Consider the following 19951-nt stretch of genomic DNA (forward strand, 5'->3'; position numbering starts at 1 on the left):
GTTAAGTAAAGACGATACGAGAGAATGCTTTTGTTGGAATGCCAGAGGGTAGTGAGACGGAAAATTTGTCTCCGGTGGCCGGTAATTACGTCCCTAATTTCCGGGGAATGTCTTAATTTGTGGCCGCGAGTAAACCAGTTGGTAGTAATACCATTTGGTGTTGTTGTTATTGTTGGTGTGGTCACGTGAGTTCAGGATAAGTGTACTATGACGGAATGAGAAGATTCTCGCTTTAAGTAGACAGAGACCGTATTTTGATACGTGAATAAACTTTATTGAAAATAAAAGTTGTCTTTTTGGTAGTGTGGGTATATTCTGGTATTTTAGAGTCCGGTTTTTGCATCATCGCACCTTGAATTGTTAAGAAAATCTTATTAAATTTTAAAAATATTTTCACACAGAAAAACAAAGTAAATTTAGTTGTAAGAAGTAATCTTAAACTAATAAAATTATTTTATTATTTAAAATATTCACACATAAATTTTAATCGAGAAAAATTATGTAACAAGAAGATCAATGTAAATAATTCAATAATTTAATTTAAAAACAAAAAAAAAATACTAATACTGCTCAAAATGATGTAGTGGACATAGTACGTTACCAATTAAATTTTTTTTTTAGTTTTTATTTAGAAAAAGAGGGAAGACAAACAATTAATTGTTTACTATTTTTAAAGCTTATCAATTTTTCAATAGATTAAACGTGAAAATTACCATTCTTAATAAAATGATATGAAGTACACGGAAAAAACAAGATGACACTGGGTATCATCCCAGATTATATTGAATGAAAAAAAAGTTTAGATAGTAGCTAGTATAATCCAGATTACAATAAGTATAATCCAGATTATAATGAGTATAATCCAGAAATCACGGAGTATAATCTAGATTTTTCTAGCTACTATTTGAAATTTTTGTCATCACAGGTATCAGTGAGTATAATCTGGGATGATATCCAGTGTCATCTTGTTCTTTCCGTGTAGAACATGTCATATGAGAATTCATCAACACGTTAGTTTCGATATTCAATTTTTACCGACTGTCTATGACGTCACGAAACGTCCCGCTGTCTACCTTGAAAATTTTTAACTAAAACTATAATGCGATATTGAAACTTACAGAAACTTGATAATTTTTTAGATACTTTGAAGAAATAAATATTCATTTTCTTAAATTTGAAAAATCATAGATGAAATTGAAAAAAAATTTTTTTAATTTATTTGTTGAATATAATTCAAAAATATTTTCATTTTTGCAGATTTCAGTACCATACAATAAAGATTTCCCGAATCATATGATCCAAGGTTACTAAAGTTGAACTATCTTTAATTATTTAAAGAAATCCTTCAAAAAAAAAAATAATCTCAAGCATTTGAAGCGAGTACTTGAGGATTTTATAAATCTTTTTTAATTATTTCTGTTGAATTCAGAGTCTACTAAATAATTTATTAAATCTCTCGAGATAAAATAATAAAAATCTAAAATGTAGTAAAAATATAATAACTCAACATAATTTCAGTATATATTCAAATGCTGAAAAAATAAATGTTTTGAAAATTTAATAAGAACAAAACATTTTGCTAGAATTCTTGGCTCAAAGACAAAATTCAACTGACCTAACTCTGGAGTCTTTTTACTCTAAATCTTCCTTTTGTACATACATATAATATAAACTAGCTCAGTTTTCCTGAGTTGGTGTTGCCAATACCTCAGCTGGATTATATTGCCCTGCAAACTCTTGCATACTTTTAGCATTCTTAATGAAAGGGAAATTCTGTATAAACTGTATCAAGTTTTATCCACACGAAATTTATTGCAAAAGCTAAATATAAATGTACATTAAATTAACAACAATTTTTATTAAAATACTTACTGGAAAAATATAACTTTTTTATCCGCTAATTAACAAAGTAAATAAGAGCGAGTAAAGTTATATTAAAAAAAAAAAAAAAAAAATGAAACAAAATGAAATAGAAAGAAAAAAATGTTTAAAACACGTTAAATAAACTAAAGATATTTTCTTTGTAGTTTCCAGTTCGCGTAGTAATTTTCGCGCCGTTGATAACCGCCAAGAAACTCCCGGAGGTTAAATCTTCTCGCGGTGGCTGGATAATTCCCACGCGTTTCTTCTCTTACACGAATAGAACCAGCTCGTGAGCCCTAGAGGCAGGCTGCTATTGTTATTATTATTATTATCATCATCATCATCATCGCTTCAGCCCTTTTTAAACATTTTATATTTCCTTTCTTTCATGCATATGCAATGTCATATCTTACACACACACACACTTTGTTTACATTGATTGTTTTTGTTGTTGTTGTTGTTGTTTTGAAAGTAAAAAATAAAAACGTTCATGAGGCGTCGGCAAGTCTCCCGGGTTAGTTAGCCGGAGTTGATTGCAATGTCGTGGAAACTAAACAGGGGGAAGTTAAAGAGGTAAGCACGACTCAGTTGTACACAAAGAGGACTAAGAGTACACAAAGACGGCAAGGAAGGATATCCTTGGTGTCCTCGCGTGCACAAGTCCATCAAGCTGTAACATACCATACCTTACAATACAGTAATAGCATTAACTTGAAGAGAAAATAAGACAGAGATAACTATTTATCGCTTCCACGAGACGACGTTGCTTTACGTCTGTCTACAATACCTACCAGACAGACACGATTATATTTTTTAGCTTCGAAATTCGCATTATAATGCTCTGCATCTCGTTTGTACCACAAAAACGACCCGTTTGACGTATAAATGGACAATTATCTTCTCATGGGTTCTTTATTCCTTTACTTTTCTATATAAAATTATTATTATTATTATTATTATTATTATTATTATTATTATTATTATTATTGTCATTATTATTTTTACACGTCAATATTTTTTTGGACCGCAACTTCTCGTGGGTGAACTTGATATATTTTTATTCTTCCACTTCCACTTGTATTTTAATAGCTCACTGATTGTGAATTTAAGCTGGAAACATTTTTTGATCCATATAGAGTAGAATTACCGTTTTTGGAAAGTTAACATTTGAATTAATTTATGAAAAATTATAATATTATAATACTTTATACGTGCGACGCATATGTATTTTTGCCAGCATATATATTCTGTCAGGGTGGATATTTTAGGGATCATTCTAGTTTGTAACTTTTAAAAAAGGTTTTTTTTTTTTTATATTTTTCGAAAGTATGTTGTATGTCTTAAGTTATCAGTCGTTATCAAGTTATCATGTACGTCAGCGACATACCAACTTTTGGAGGAGTATTGTTTACTTATCGTTGATTCATAAAAAAAAAAAATTTAATTTAGATATTTTTTTTGTTATTTAAGAGTGTATGAGTTAATATATTTTATATTATTATATGCAGTACTTTCCATGTAAAAAAATGAATTTTGATTTTTCTCGAGCTTCGGACACTGATAGAAGGATTTAGTACAGAGTAGAAAACTAATTTAGTAACGAAATTTTTATTCATTTATTTGAGAGAAACAAATATTTTGTACCCATCAATATTATGTGTTACAGTTTAATAAATGGTTTCTTTATATGAACAAAGCCTGATTACATGGAAATAAATATTTATTTCCATCAAATAGGGTAGAAGTACCGTTTTGGCCAGTTAACATTTGAATTAATTTATAAAAAATTATAATATTATAAGCATATTTTTGTTGAGTTTTAAAAAATTTATATTAAAACAAATCGAGTTTGTAATGGTTTATTTATATAAATTCATTTCTATCGTTTATTTGAACAATAAATGGCCATAAACGGTACTACTACCCTAATTTCATATGATGTATAATATGAGTGCTACGTTAATAATTAATCAGCGAACAAACGTTCAATTTATTGACATTTCACTAATCAATTTTCAAAGAATATAATTCTGATGAAATCAAAAGAAATTTTTAATTTTATTTAAGAAATTAATTAGCACTAAAAAGATATTTTTGTAAAATTCCATGATTTTTTTTTTATACTTATGAAATTCTTCTAAAATAACTTTTATAATAATTTTTGTAAGAAAATCTTCAAAATTGTAAAACATCTACACAATGCAAAGCTTTAAATTAAAATTTCGATATATATATAATTTTTATCAGCAACAATAATATTTTAATCCAAGTAATATTTTTACATTATGTATTTCACATTTTCAGTGCAAAGCATTAGCTATATCTTATTATTACAAAGTGGATTAAGTGAAGTGTAGTCGTCTTAAATCATCTCTGTTTTTATATTACATTTAACTACATTAACTTCATGAAGACTCTTTAGTTATCAAAATTTATATTTTATTCTAATTCTTTACTTAAATAATAAGCTTTTCATTCTATTTGCATTTACACTAGTCACAAAAATTAAGGGATATAAAAAAAATTCCAAATTTTTTGGTGATTTTCAGCGAGCTGTAACTCCGAGGAAAATGATCGCACAGAAAAAAAAAAAAAGCAAATTGTAGCTCCAAGTGTCTAGTTTTTAGATATGACCATGAAAATTTTTTGTCATCGTCAGGTCTGGAGAAATCCTAAGAAAACTACTGAAAAAAATTTTTCGAAATTTTTTCGTCTTAAAAAGGTCTGCGGGCTTCAAAAAATTTTTCGATTGTTTCGTTTAAAAGCTCTTTTAGTAAATTTAATACCCTTTAATTTGACGTAATCAAAAAGCCTGTACGATAATTTGCCGCGGAGTTATCGTCAATCAAAGCAAAAAAGTTTTTTTTGACTTTGGAAATCAATAACTCTGGAAATAATGACCGTATAGGAAATCGAAGGAGGGTTTTGAAAACTACACAATATTCTCTATAAGAAAACGTAAACCGCTTTTGAAGAAAAAATTTTTTTGAATTGAAAACTCGGACTGAAAAAAGACAAAAATTCGCATAATTAAGGATATTTGGATAACTTGGTATAACTTTGGATAAAATGGATGAACGAAGGATATCGTTGGTAATTTTTAACTTCAAAGTGTCCCCTAAAATCCCTAAGAAATTCAAAGCGCTGCGATTTTTTGTTCATAGTGCCCAGAAGCTTCAAATTCTGTGTTTTCGCAAAAATCACCATTATGAGCAATTTTGTGATTTTTATTCATTTTTCCATTGAAAAAAATTTTTTTCAAAATTCTTTATTTTTCGATCAAAGAGATTGATTTTTCAAGAAATTTTAAAAAAAAAAAAAAAAATTTTCAATTTTTTCGAAAATTTTTCGAAATTTTTTTATCAAAAATTTTTTTTTTTTTTTTTTATCGTCTTCAGAATGCTTCACTATTGTCAAAAAAATTAACTCAATTTTTCTGTCCTCTACAACTGCCTTAGTTTTAAATCTCATTTTAAAAATTCAATAAAAACAAATTGATATACCCCCCGCGGAGTTCGGCTTTTCCTCACACAAAACTTGAATTTTACGTTTTCTTTTTAGCCTAAATTCCATACGTGAATTTTATGTAAGCTTTTCTTTGATAAGGACCTTTTGATATGCCTCGTCGACATCTAGCTGCCACAGATGTGGCTCGCATTGTTACCCTCCTTCAAGAGGGCTACAGTCAGGTGGAAGTAGCAGCTTCTATGGGAGTGAGCCAGTTCGTTATCAGTCGGGCCTATGCCCGATTTAACGCGACTCAAAGTTACGATCGTCGTCCGGGTCAAGGTAGACTACGAATCACTACCGAGCGTGATGATCGAGCTATCATTCGAGAAGCTCGTCGAAATCCTACTGCGCATGCCCACACGATCGCTCATCAATTTCGCAATCGTCGACAACGTCCTCCCCAACAACACATATCGGCATCGACGGTTCGAAATCGCTTTCGAGAGCAAGGACTACGCGCTAGACGCGCAAATCGCGTGCCTATGCTCACTCCACGACATCGCCGAGCCCGATTGGCCTATGCTCATGATCATCACCATTGGGGTCGTAGACAGTGGACCAGTGTATTATGGACTGACGAATCTCGATTTTGTCTTCATGGCAGCGATAGACGATCTCTCGTTTGGCGCCGTCGTGGAGAACGAGATCGGGATGGTTTTACGAGACCAGTTACAGCATGTCCCAAACATGCTCAATTGGGTTCAAATCAGGACTCATCGCTGGATGATTAAGCGTTGTTACGTTGTTGGCGCGGAGAAAAGTTCGCGTACGAACTGCAGTGTGAGGACGAGCATTATCCTGCATCAAAATGAACCGTCTTGCCCCCATGCGTGTGCGCATAGGCAGGACGTGTGGCTCCAGAATTTCGTCGACGTACCTATCGGCAGTCAACGTCCCACGAACGATGACCAACGGGGTTCTGGTATTGAAGGACACGCCTGCCCACACCATGACTGATCCACCATTGAAAGCTGATTTGAACCCAATTGAGCATGTTTGGGACATGCTGTATGTAACTGGTCTCGTAAAACCATCCCGATCTCGTTCTCCACGACGGCGCCAAACGAGAGATCGTCTATCGCTGCCATGAAGACAAAATCGAGATTCGTCAGTCCATAATACACTGGTCCACTGTCTACGACCCCAATGGTGATGATCATGAGCATAGGCCAATCGGGCTCGGCGATGTCGTGGAGTGAGCATAGGCACGCGATTTGCGCGTAGTCCTTGCTCTCGAAAGCGATTTCGAACCGTCGATGCCGATATGTGTTGTTGGGGAGGACGTTGTCGACGATTGCGAAATTGATGAGCGATCGTGTGGGCATGCGCAGTAGGGTTTCGACGAGCTTCTCGAATGATAGCTCGATCATCACGCTCGGTAGTGATTCGTAGTCTACCTTGACCCGGACGACGATTGTAACTTTGAGTCGCGTTAAATCGGGCATAGGCCCGACTGATAACGAACTGGCTCACTCCCATAGAAGCTGCTACTTCCACCTGACTGTAGCCCTCTTGAAGGAGGGTAACAATGCGAGCCACATCTGTGGCAGCCAAATGTCGACGAGGCATATCAAAAGGTGCTTATCAAAGAAAAGCTTACATAAAATTCACGTATGGAATTTAGGCTAAAAAGAAAACGTAAAATTCAAGTTTTGTGTGAGGAAAAGCCGAACTCCGCGGGGGGTATATCAATTTGTTTTTATTCAATTTTTAAAATGAGATTTAAAACTAAGGCAGTTGTAGCGGACAGAAAAAATTGAGTTAATTTTTTTTGACAATAGTGAAGCATTCTGAAGACGATAAAAAAAAAAATTTTTGATAAAAAAATTTCGAAAAAATTTTCGAAAAAAATTGAAAATTTTTTTTTTTTTTTTTTTTTCAAATTTCTTGAAAAATCAATCTCTTTGATCGAAAAATAAAGAATTTTGAAAAAAAAATTTTTTTCAATGGAAAAATGAATAAAAATCACAAAATTGCTCATAATGGTGATTTTTGCGAAAACACAGAATTTGAAGCTTCTGGGCACTATGAACAAAAAATCGCAGCGCTTTGAATTTCTTAGGGATTTTAGGGGACACTTTGAAGTTAAAAATTACCAACGATATCCTTCGTTCATCCATTTTATCCAAAGTTATACCAAGTTATCCAAATATCCTTAATTATGCGAATTTTTGTCTTTTTTCAGTCCGAGTTTTCAATTCAAAAAAATTTTTCTTCAAAAGCGGTTTACGTTTTCTTATAGAGAATATTGTGTAGTTTTCAAAACCCTCCTTCGATTTCCTATACGGTCATTACTTCCAGAGTTATTGATTTCCAAAGTCAAAAAAACTTTTTGCTTTGATTGACGATAACTCCGCGGCAAATTATCGTACAGGCTTTTTGATTACGTCAAATTAAAGGGTCTTAAATTTACTAAAAGAGCTTTTAAACGTAACAATCGAAAAAATTTTTTGAAGGCCGTAGACCTTTTTTAAGACGAAAAAAAATTTCGAAAAATTTTTTTTCAGTAGTTTTCTTAGGATTTCTCCAGACCTGACGATGACAAAAAATTTTCATGGTCATATCTAAAAACTAGACACTTGGAGCTACAATTTGCTTTTTTTTTTTTTCCTGTGCGATCATTTTCCTCGGAGTTACAGCTCGCTGAAAATCACCAAAAAATTTGGAATTTTTTTTATATCCCTTAATTTTTGTGACTAGTGTATTTTAACCCAGTAGCTTAATTTGTTACATACTGACTGAAGTACACAAATAATTAAATTACTTACTTACTTAACCATTCAATAATCTTAAACTTTAAAGATTGCGATCATATCTTAAGATTATACTTATCGTAATCATTTTCGCTTACATTCAAAATGAAAATCCTTAATAATCTTTTTCAATTTCCTGGCAGTGAAGTAATTTTTCCAAGACTTTATCTCTACACGTAACTAGTTCAATTTGTCATATAAAGCATAACACACTAAAGTGAGTATAAGGTCTATAAATAGTTGATTTTAATCTGGAAAAAAAAAAAAAAAAATATTTGTTATTCTGAAAAATAGTGCCCCATTTATCTCCCGCCTCACCTAAATATAAAATTTATAGTCCATCAATTTTTTTTCATTTTTTTTTTTTTTTTAATTCAACTATCCATATACAGAACGTTAGTAATATTGATTCTATATAAATTGAAGATGTATATTTTTTTGATCACGAATATGACGGGACATGGATTTGACACGGGCAAATATTAAAACACGAGTATTACATATTATACATGTTGAGTATAAATATCTGGAATAAGCAAACAAAGCAAAAGATATGTATATATAAAATGTTAATCTATGTCTATATACAATTCGATATGTATGCACATCGGGTTTATTAGTATTAACACACAAATGTGAGAGACTAATAGCAGCATCGATTATGTCTCTACAATGTTATAAACGCTTGTACGTTTACATGCATTAATTAATCTACATTTTCCACGTTACCATTTAAACTACCCAACAGTAATACTATAAACTTTGCTCAACATATTTGCGTGATATTTCTGAGTTAAAAATCCTTTATTTATACAGAAATAATAACAATAATAATAAAAAACATATTTTTTTTATAAATATAAATTATTATCGCGTGTATACTTTCCCGCTTTTTACTGTCTTCTTCCATTTCTCTCTACCTTCGTCTAATGTAAATCGATTGTTTTTATTTCAATTGTCGGTGAATTTCCAACAATAACATGCATACATATCAATAATCGAGTATTTAAATACATATGACCTCCTATGAGGCTTTCAATATCAAAAATATTTTTAATTTTTACTGCTACATAGAAAGAAAAATTTCTTGCCTGGAGAACAAAATTCTTGGCTCAAGAAATTTTTCGGGTGCCTGAAGAAAGACCGAAGTTGTGTTGGCCGAAGTAAAAATTTTTCTTGAAATTCTATTCTTGGTGGAAGTAATTTTTTCTTAATTCAAATTATCATAAATACTTGATACAATAAATTTTTATATTTGATCAAGATTTTTAGATACTTTAGAGAAGCAGCGCCACCTACTTCAGCTAAGGAAAAAATTTTCTCAATTTGAGAAAATTTTTTTCTTGAATATTTGATACCCATTTTATATTATTTTAGCGTGCAATCACACATATTAAATGAAAAAAAATGATTTAATATTATTTGATCTTCCTGTTTGATATTTTAATCAATAAAAATTTTAATGAAAATTTACTTCTATCAAGATATTTAATTTTTTTGGAGCAAGAGCCTGAATTTTCTCAAAACAAGAAGATTTTCTTGACTTAAATAAATTTTCTTGGATCAAGATACGTATTTGCTAAAGCAAGAGAATTTATTTTGTTGGAACAAGTGAAATTTCTTGTGTTAAAAAAAAATTTTTTTTTCGCTCAAAAAATAATTAGGAAGAAAAATATTTTCTTGATTCAAGTGAATCTTTTTTTCTGTGTAATAAAAGTATTTAAACTAATCATTTTTATGTCTTCACTGGCATTTTTAGAATCCTTAAAATTACCTTTTAAAATTAGTTTTCAGCGCTTTCAAGTAAAAAATTATTTTTTTTGCTAAATCTAATTCAAAAATTTATTAAATTTAAATGAATTCATAATTAAATTGATACTACTGCTTCATATCTTGATAAAAAATAGTATATACATTTTATTAAAAAAATTTTTAACGTTCATTAATATTAACACACATAGTCGTTAATAAAATGAAACAATGTATCGATAAGAATGAATAAAAATTTTACGAGGAGGGGAATAAAGTAAAAAGTAATGTCAGAAAATATTTACAATAATGTTACATTTGAATATTTAAAATAATAAATATACATGAGAAGAAAAAATATGTAGAAAGACAACCCTCGGCTGGATATACTCACTAAAGTATGTATGTATTTATTCGTAATGAAACAGTCAGTGGACTTATTGTTGAAAAATAACCGGAGTTGTATAATTTAAGAGAAAAGTCGTGTAAAGGTAAAGGTAAAGGAGTAAAAGGAATAGGAGGTGGAGAAGAAGTTGGAGGTTGATATGGAGTCAGAGAAAGAGGGTGGTCGTAGTCGTAGGTCACAATGAAAATTTATGAGCAATATCAAGTATTCTAGTATTCTCGTCTACATCAGTAGTATACGTCTCGTGCATTGTAGGTGGACAATCTACCTACTGCCTACTCATGCAATGTCGCAACAATGAATATTCCTCAAGACTAAATCGTGTTACATATATTTACGCTACGCCAAGTGAAAATCACTGAAATACATGTATAATGTGTTAAAAGCATTCTCGAGTGAATGTTACGAGAGCACAACTGCTCTCAATCAATCATATATCTTTCTTATATTATTTTCTTTGTGAATTTTTGCAACAAATCAAAATATTTCAAAACAATTCAAAAATTTTTCGATTTACAAATTATCAATTGAAATTATTAATTTTTTTTCAATAAACCGCATTACATTTTTATTTATAATTATCGATACTATTGATACAATTTTACGTTTTAATAATAATGGGGCTGATAAAATTTATTTTTTTATTATTAGAGTACACAAATGGATTGTTGGTCGTATTCACACCAGTGGGTTGCTTACAAGTACGTGATGCATGTGTGTGATAAAATCGATTTTTCCACATACTGGGAGTAGTGCATAGGGTGGTCGACAGGGATTTTCGCTTCGCGTAGACGAATAATTATTTACAAGCGTCCGGCGAGGGTCGTGCCCACTCGGGGATTTCGTTTTCAATTATTGCCAATCAGCCGGAGGACGTCATCGGTGGTGGTGGTGGTCCTCGATCTCGTTTCCGGTTTGTCACTTGCGCTTCTCTATATTCTCACTCGAACTTTCTCTTAGCTCTATCATTTATCCACATTAATGCAATAAAACATAAATATCATCACGTACAACTTAATACAGATAATCTAGCATCCAAAAATAACCATCTGCGATCGATTATCTGCTTAGCGGTAGACCTCCACTCAGATAATTCTCTTTATCACCTCGATAAATTTTAGTGTACTTATTGTTATTACTTTTGCACACCGCTACTGTATATCAGGGGAGTGTATTACTATCAAGCCATAATTCAGTGTCGACTTTCTCAGGTAGAAGCATGGTTATAATGTTTTTAGTCTAAAAGGAATTGATTAAAAAAAAAAAATATTCATTTATTGTCTGAATTTTTACACAGGAAAAAAAATTTATTTGAATCAAGTAAATAATTTGGAAGAATTTTTCGCCTTGATTGAAGACAATGAAACTCTTCAAAATTATTTTGTTCGTTCAAGAATTTTTCTCTTGAATCAAGTTAATTTTTTTTTTTACTGTACTAACACGGTATCTATTAAAATTATTAATCGGCTTTATTATTTTTTTTATTAGATTCATTATTTTATAAGAATTAAAAAAAAAAAACTATTAATAATAATGATTGAAATAATTCATAATTAATGAATCCTAAAATAAAAAATTAAATCACTAATTAATTGTATAAAGTGGTGGTCGACGTCTGAAGTACATTACCGTTCAAAGCGCTAGGATTAAAAGCGGGAAATTCAATTTTAGATTTTGTTGAAAAAATGAAGCAAAATAAAACAAATATTTAAAAAATTAGATTTAAAAAGTTTTTCAATTTTTACGTGTGAAATTTAATAAAATTTTTTAATAATAATTTCTTTGTTAAAAAAAAAATTGTCAGACGTTAGATTTTTACTATTGTTTTTTAATGTCAATAGTAAAAAAAAATATAAAGCATGTTGATGGCAAAAAAATTATTTTTGAGTATCAAGTGTGTAATTTTCCAACTCACTTTCTATTTTTCACAGTATTGGATTAAATTCAACAGAAAAAATATAAATGTGTTAGGTAACTTTATCAAAAGAAAAATAACCGGCGATGAATATGACGAAGAGAGTCGAATTTTAAAAAAGAAAGAATAATTTATATTATATTATACATATATATGAAGGTATAATAGAAGCGTGCGATAATTTACCAATTTGTATGCTACTTTGCTGGAGCTGTCAACATCGGATCGTAAAGTATGATATAAATGCGAAGCTTACATGCCGCGTCGACTATGAAAGACGATGTTCTACTACCATTCTAATATTTATATTTAGGAGTTGAGGTTCGTTTTATTCGTAAGTAAGCTTATATTATGGCAAGCTGCACTTGCTGGTTTAATTAAAACAAATTGCTTACGTCACCACTCAGTTACAAATAATTTTTAAAAATTCTTGTAAGATATTAAGTACTTTTTTCTCTTTATTATTATTATCATGATTATTTCTTTCTTTCTTTTATGAATATCCTCTTATCTGTGCCACCCACTAGTACCACCTCTTGTGAGTTATGTATCGCGTGTGGACAACAAATTGAAAAATAATCTCAGGGTAAAAAAATTTATCGGCTGATACTGATGTAGAGTAGGGTGATTCAAAAAAAAAGAATATTTTTTTTTTCGTTTGGTACTCTGAAAAATAGGTTCCTAGACACCTCTAAGAAAGCCTCTCCAAGCATGAGTTCTTAATTGTAACGGGATGGTCCTCCTTCTTACAGTTTTCTATTTTTTCTTATTATCAGATAGAAAAATTTATATCTCGCTTCCAACTACTTGAAAAAATATCTTGTTCCTTAGATTTTGTAGGAAATTGAATGCTCTACAAAAAAGGTCTCTTACGATTTTTTCGTAAACCCAACCGTTTAAAAGATATTAACGGTTAAAGTTTGATTATTTTTGGGAAAATTTTTTATTTCTTATGAATTTTATAACTCAATGAAAAAAATCATTATGAATGATGAAACTCATAGTTTTGTAGGAAATTTACTGCTCTATAAAAATGGTCTCTTATGATTTTTCGATCAAGTTGAGCGTTTACGAGATATTCATCGTCAAACATCAATGCATATCAATTTTTCTAGTTTTTGATCAATAATTCGAAAAATTTCAATTTATTCTGTGAGTTTCAAGGAAATTTAGACAAATTTGAGTTTGTATGAATAGAAATATGTTATGAACTATTTTTTAATTAGTTTTTTTAGTCTTGGACATGTTTGATTACATTAAAACAAAAATTAGTGCATTTTTTTAAATATATAATTCAATTTAGTGTGTTTCACATGTGTTTCACTTTTTTATCGAAGAATTTATTTATTTAATTATCAACTGCCATATAATTTTCAATATTTTCAACATAACGGTACACTTTTACTGTAAATAATTTCCTCTATTGCAGTTTGGGTAGTTTTTTCGATGTTCTTTGATAATTTGCAATAAGTATTGGAATTGCTCTTCATTTTTGTCAAGCATTGATTATACTCACTAACTAATGCAACAGCTCGTTCTGCTGAATCATTAACAACTTTCAATTGGTTAAAGTATTCTTTATTTTCAATGTAACTGTCATTAGTAGGCCACGATTCAATATCTTTATCAAGGAAGTCATATGGTAAATCAAAGATTTTAAAGAGATTTAAAGACTTTTTAGAAACAAAGTCACTCAGACTTTTTGCGTTAATGAATTCAAATCGTTTTTATCAATTATAAATTTTTTAGCTTTAGAATATGTACCGTTACGAGTATTAACAGCTCCAACAATATTTTTTTACTTCCAATGAAACGGTATCGTCAAATAATGATAAAATGGCAAGTTCATCACTTAAATACCATAAATGCAAAATCATTTTTTCACAAGTTGCTGAAGAAATCAATGAATTGATATTTTTGTACTCGAATAAATTTTTCAAAAACTGCAAGTCATGATTAGCAGCAGTTGTTGCAGAAGTTGATGAAAACCAAGCTTTTAAATACAGTGTAACTATAAATATACAAATTTGCCGAAGACCGTCCAATTCTTTATTAGAAAGTTTAAATTCATTTCTGAATAGAAACATTTTTAAACTGTAAATTGCCTTCGCCATCCACCTAGCATGATGAATTGCACCAGGACGTTTGAAAAAATTTCTTCTTGAGGCATTTCTCCAAGGAAAATCAACGACAATTCCAACAATTCTTTATAGTCATCTCGGGGTTGTAGTAACTATCAAAACAATTAAAAATTTGTCAGAAACAAGAAAATTTTTTTCTTAAAATCGCAGTTAAATCATACCTGTAAGGATTGTGCAATTAAACTAGATATTTCATTTTTTTATCCAAAATGATATCAGCAACAACAGTATCTTCAATTCCAGATTTATAATTAGTTTTATTTATTTCATCCCATGATTTTTTAAATCTTCCGAACATTGGTACGTTTGGCCCAGATGACACAGGCCAATATACTTCAAATGCACTTCTCAATATGATCTCAAAAATGTGGTGACGACATGGTAACCACATTAACTCTCTTCCCAAAGTCTTTTCAATTGCCTTACATGTACCGTTATAAATTCCTGTATAAAGAAAATAGATAACTATCGTTAAATTTAATATTTTCAACAAATTGTAGATTATATTTAAAATCCAAATGAGTAAATAATTCTCAATAATTTCAAAAGTGAAATTCAGTAAGCAATAAAAATTAAACTAGAACGTTAATAATTAAATATTTTTAGATTAAATTATCATTGATAAGTTACCTGTATTAACTGCCGTCGTGTCAAAACACATCGCCTTAACATAATTAGTAATACCCCATTCACTCAATGTCGATAAAATGGCTGATGTTTGATTGTCTGCCGTCCCAGAATTCATTTTTGGAACCCCAAGTAATTGTTCGGTACCAAATGCAGTTAAAATAACTGGTAGCCGTTCCACAGATTTTGATCCAACAAGGTCATTCAGCATTTTTCCGTCCCAATGCACAACGTATTTATCGTGTGTCTTAAAGTTGTCATTAAGTCCTTTAGCAATGTCTTCTCTTTGAAGCATACGAGCTCGTTGAATTGAACTATAACTGAGCGTTGTATCTTCAATTTTAATACCTACTGCTAGTAAAACCGGAGCAATAATAAACATCGCATTTCTACTGCTGACATTAGCTCGGTCGAGTCCAAAAATGACTTCAGGAGTTAAGACATCAAGTTTTGCTCGTTTTGTCGGAATTGGAGGTTCATACTCTGAATCAGATCCAAAATTTGTAACTCCACTTAATGTATACGTAGAGAACGACTCTGATTTTTCACTTGGAACAATCGCATGACTGGTAGACGGTTGATCTAAGTCTGGAATAAGATCTGTTTTATAAATTAAACGAAGAAAATGTATAGAATTTATTCATTTTGATGACAAATAATTAAGAAAGGACTCCAAAAATTGTCTAGTCAAATGTCATCTAGTCATCTATGAAAAGTTACACTACTACCTGACTTTATAATAATTAAATATCTCAGATACTTACTACTCTCATCTATTCCCATCATAGTTGTGGTTAAGTTTGATACAGGTACATTATTAGAAAGAATCTCTTTATGGGTACCGAATTTTTGATCCAAATACAACTTTCTAATATTATCATCAAGCACTTTTAAGGATTTTTCGCTCACAATGTCGAATAATTGTTCAAGATCAGTCTGAAATTTCATTTCCTTTTGGTTTTGCGCTGAATTCTTTTTATCGAAATTTTTTGTAATTTTAACTATTGACTGTGATAGCGAAGAAATTTTTTGACTGCATTAGGAGCTCCACTAGTTGGAATCTGATTTTTTCTCCACAGTTTAATAACTTGGTCAACTGAATTTTTAGCACTTTGTTTGATTGAATACTTTAAAATTTTAAGTTGGTAGAAAAACACACGCATAACCTCTTTCACTTTTGGTAACTTACGTTCCGAAATTCTTTGTAGAGGTATTCCGATAAAACGTATTTCTTTATTCATTGTAGGTTAATTGATGATAAATAAATTTATATGATGATTATAAGACTTATTTAAAATGAATTATTTTATTACGTATTCAAGATGATCAGTTTTAGGAACACTGAAAATACGGTATGAAATGGGTAGATACTGAAGATAGTTGAGAGTAAAAAACATAGATGGCGTTAGTTTCAGAAGACAAACAGAAGAAGAAATGGAATTCAAAACAAAAATCCCCTCGAACGAAAATTTTATGTATATTTTGTGAAAAACAATTTAAAAATACGCACTGAACAAATTTCATAATAATAAATGACAACGCGATTAAGATTTTAAATTATTAAAGATAAAATTAAAAAAAAATATTATTAGAATAAAAACTTTCAAATGAATTTTTGAACAGAAAACATCTATAGGAGTTGCTTTTATAATAAAAACTCAAATTTGTCTAAATTTCCTTGAAACTCACAGAATAAATTGAAATTTTTCGAATTATTGATCAAAAACTAGAAAAATTGATATGCATTGATGTTTGACGATGAATATCTCGTAAACGCTCAACTTGATCGAAAAATCATAAGAGACCATTTTTATAGAGCAGTAAATTTCCTACAAAACTATGAGTTTCATCATTCATAATGATTTTTTTCATTGAGTTATAAAATTCATAAGAAATAAAAAATTTTCCCAAAAATAATCAAACTTTAACCGTTAATATCTTTTAAACGGTTGGGTTTACGAAAAAAATCGTAAGAGACCTTTTTGTAGAGCATTCAATTTCCTACAAAATCTAAGGAACAAGATATTTTTTCAAGTAGTTGGAAGCGAGATATAAATTTTTCTATCTGATAATAAGAAAAAATAGAAAACTGTAAGAAGGAGGACCATCCCGTTACAATTAAGAACTCATGCTTGGAGAGGCTTTCTTAGAGGTGTCTAGGAACCTATTTTTCAGAGTACCAAACGAAAAAAAAAATATTCTTTTTTTTTGAATCACCCTAATGTAGAGACATGTATTACGAGTATGTATATGTGTTTTTTGCCATGAAAAATAACCGAGTAGAAGTAATTTTAGATACGGTAAATTTAGGCACGGAAAATATTTAGTAGAAATGAAATGGTAATTAGGTTGAAGTTGAATTAAAATTCATGGATTGATAATTACGTTTTATGATTAATCTTTACAGAAATTTTGATACTAAATGTGTATATTTCATTACTAAGATTTTTATCATTATTATCAAGTACAAAATATTTAAAAATGAATTAGAGTTGAAAAGTATTCATTAAAAGAAAACAATTTAATTTTTACTGTTTGTGCGAAATAATAAATTGAAAAAAAATCAATGATCGATTTTGTTGAAAATTTCCATCGCAATAACATTGATAATTTTAAAAAGATATTAATAAAACTGAAGACACTTATTTTTGAGCTAATTTTAGTAATTCAGTTCAAAGATGAGCCAATTTGATCGATTTATTTAAACATGGCAGCTATTAATTATTTTCAAATGCGACAAGTCGAATTTATTGTGTTATAATTTTCGGCGATATTTAACAAAAAAAATTAGATTCAGAATTTTTAAAATTATAAATACAAATTTGTTATATTAATTTATACACTAAAAAAATCTTAAAAATTGCCCGATATCTTAATTCCAGTATCATTAAATTTTTTTAACGAATTTTCATTTGTGCTAAAATCGTCCTTTGTTTCTGAAAATTTCATCGAGTAAATGATAATATCTTTGACAACAAAATTGTAAACTCAACTACCCAACTATGTAGCCATTTCACCTTACATTTCGTTACGAAACAATGCCAAACATTAATTAAAACAATTCTCCTAAGTAATTATTGCTCTCCATCGCAGTAAATATTTAAAAAATTCCTCAACAGACCTTCTTTCTAAAACTATTCGTGTCTTAACATTAAAAGGCAAATACATAATAGGCACAGATAGACATAAAGAGGTTTGTAGTAGCCATTAAAAGCTTCTGCTAATGATTATTACCATCAAATAATCAACGCTTCGCAAATTAGAAACATTTGTAGCCAGAAATAAAAAGAGAACGGAACAATTTGAAAACAAAATTTCATTAAATTCTTTTGATTATTAACATCAAATTCTCGTAAGCTTTGATTAATTTATACAGAATGACTTTATAATTAGTGTTTTTGTTTTTTTTTATTTTTTTGAGTCAACCTTGACTTTTTTTTTCTATGAATCAAAAATTAAGTTAAGAGCGTAGAAAACGAAAAATAAATTAATTTTACAAAATTAAACATTTTGATTTAAAAGTTTCAGATGATTGAATATTAGTTAAATTATTTTTCAAGCAAAGTACATGGAAAGAACAAGATGACACTGGATATCATCCTAGATTATACTGAGTGAAAAATTTTTTTAGATAGTAGCTAGTATAATCCAGATTACAATCATTATAATCCAGATTATAATGAGTATAATCCAGATTACAATAATTATAATCCAGATTATAATGAGTATAATCCAGATTACAATGAGTATAATCCAGATTTTTCTAGCTACTATCTGAAAATTTTTTTCACCACAGATATCGCTGAGTATAATCTGGGATAATATCCAGTGTCATCTTATTCTTTCTGAAAGTTGCTTTGGTTAAAATTTTTTTTAACTTGCCTGAAGAATAAATTTTCTTCAAAAAATTTATTTTTTTCAATCCAAGTTTTTTCATAGTATTAATTTAAAACAAAAAAAAAAAAAAACAAAGAAAATATTTTTTTGAGCAAGAACAAAATATGAAGATTAACATGTTCTCGATTGAGATTACCTTTCTTTTTAGTGCATAAATCATTCATCTAATAGATCAAAATAAGCAATGAGTCAAATTGAAATAAAAGTTCATTGAATAAATTATATAAATCGAAATCAGATAGTTTTTCATCAGTAATTAAAGGTGCGATGACTCGCAGTCGCATTGTATGTGAGAATGTAATTAGTATGGATAAATTCAGCTTGGCGTACGTGATTTACACATATAAACAGTTAAATTAAAACGAGATGGGCTTAACGGAATTGAATTGATAAATTGGAGTAAATAACCCCTGAGCGAGGTTGCAAGGACAACCAGAACAGGATAGAGATGGCGGATGAAGCGTGAGATTTAAATCAATAAATCTAACAAACAATGTATGATAATGATAAAAGTGAATTTAACCGTTGGACCACATGCGGTGCGAGTTACGGAGCACCTTGACGCGTGCCAACTATCTCGGTTGCCAATTAAGCGTCACCGAACATATCCCGCTGGTATCGATCGCGTTCCCTCGTTCAACCGACCACGTCCTCATCACTCGTGTGAAGGTGAACTTGGGAATAGTCTCCGGGGAATAATGAACTTGACACCGATTTATCGTTAAATTTCCTTACACTGAACCCATTATTATTTATACTTTATAATTCACTCTCAACTGAAACCATCAACCTTACACTACCCCTGATACTTAAAATCAAAACTTCAACGTCGATCTCTCCTCGGATAGGACATAAATAAAATATTTAAAGTCTAACGGCAACCAAATCTTTAATTTATCACTTTTTCATCCTTTAAATTCTTTATCATTATACTGCATGAGCTAGAGTTATTACCTCCACGTGCTAAGATTAGGGAAGGATTGGATCGAACAGAAAGAACCACTGTGATTCTCCTGAGAATCGATTCAATGTGTTCTGTTGAACATCGCTACTACAAATACCACCGCCATTAAATTTATTATTATTGTAA

General features: G+C 30.1%; 2 protein-coding genes across 4 annotated transcripts in view; one reads left to right on the plus strand and one right to left on the minus strand.

Annotated features, from left to right (window-relative positions):
• Brat (tripartite motif-containing protein brain tumor) overlaps window positions 1-19951 on the plus strand; it is a 136830-nt gene that overhangs the window by 89063 nt on the left and 27816 nt on the right. The window lies entirely within an intron of this gene.
• LOC141534931 (uncharacterized) lies at window positions 14352-15949 on the minus strand. Its single transcript, XM_074254581.1, has 4 exons — window positions 15729-15949; window positions 14968-15552; window positions 14499-14781; window positions 14352-14429 (listed from the first exon to the last, which is right to left on the minus strand). The coding sequence occupies exons 1-3, from the start codon at window positions 15910-15912 to the stop codon at window positions 14516-14518; spliced, it is 1035 nt and encodes a 344-aa protein (XP_074110682.1). The 5' UTR covers window positions 15913-15949; the 3' UTR covers window positions 14352-14429; window positions 14499-14515.

The sequence above is a fragment of the Cotesia typhae genome, unplaced genomic scaffold, assembly GCF_013202065.1.
Source record: "Cotesia typhae breed Kobodo isofemale line unplaced genomic scaffold, CoteBio_Ctyphae scaffold_13, whole genome shotgun sequence".
NCBI classification, from domain to species: Eukaryota; Metazoa; Arthropoda; class Insecta; order Hymenoptera; family Braconidae; genus Cotesia; species Cotesia typhae.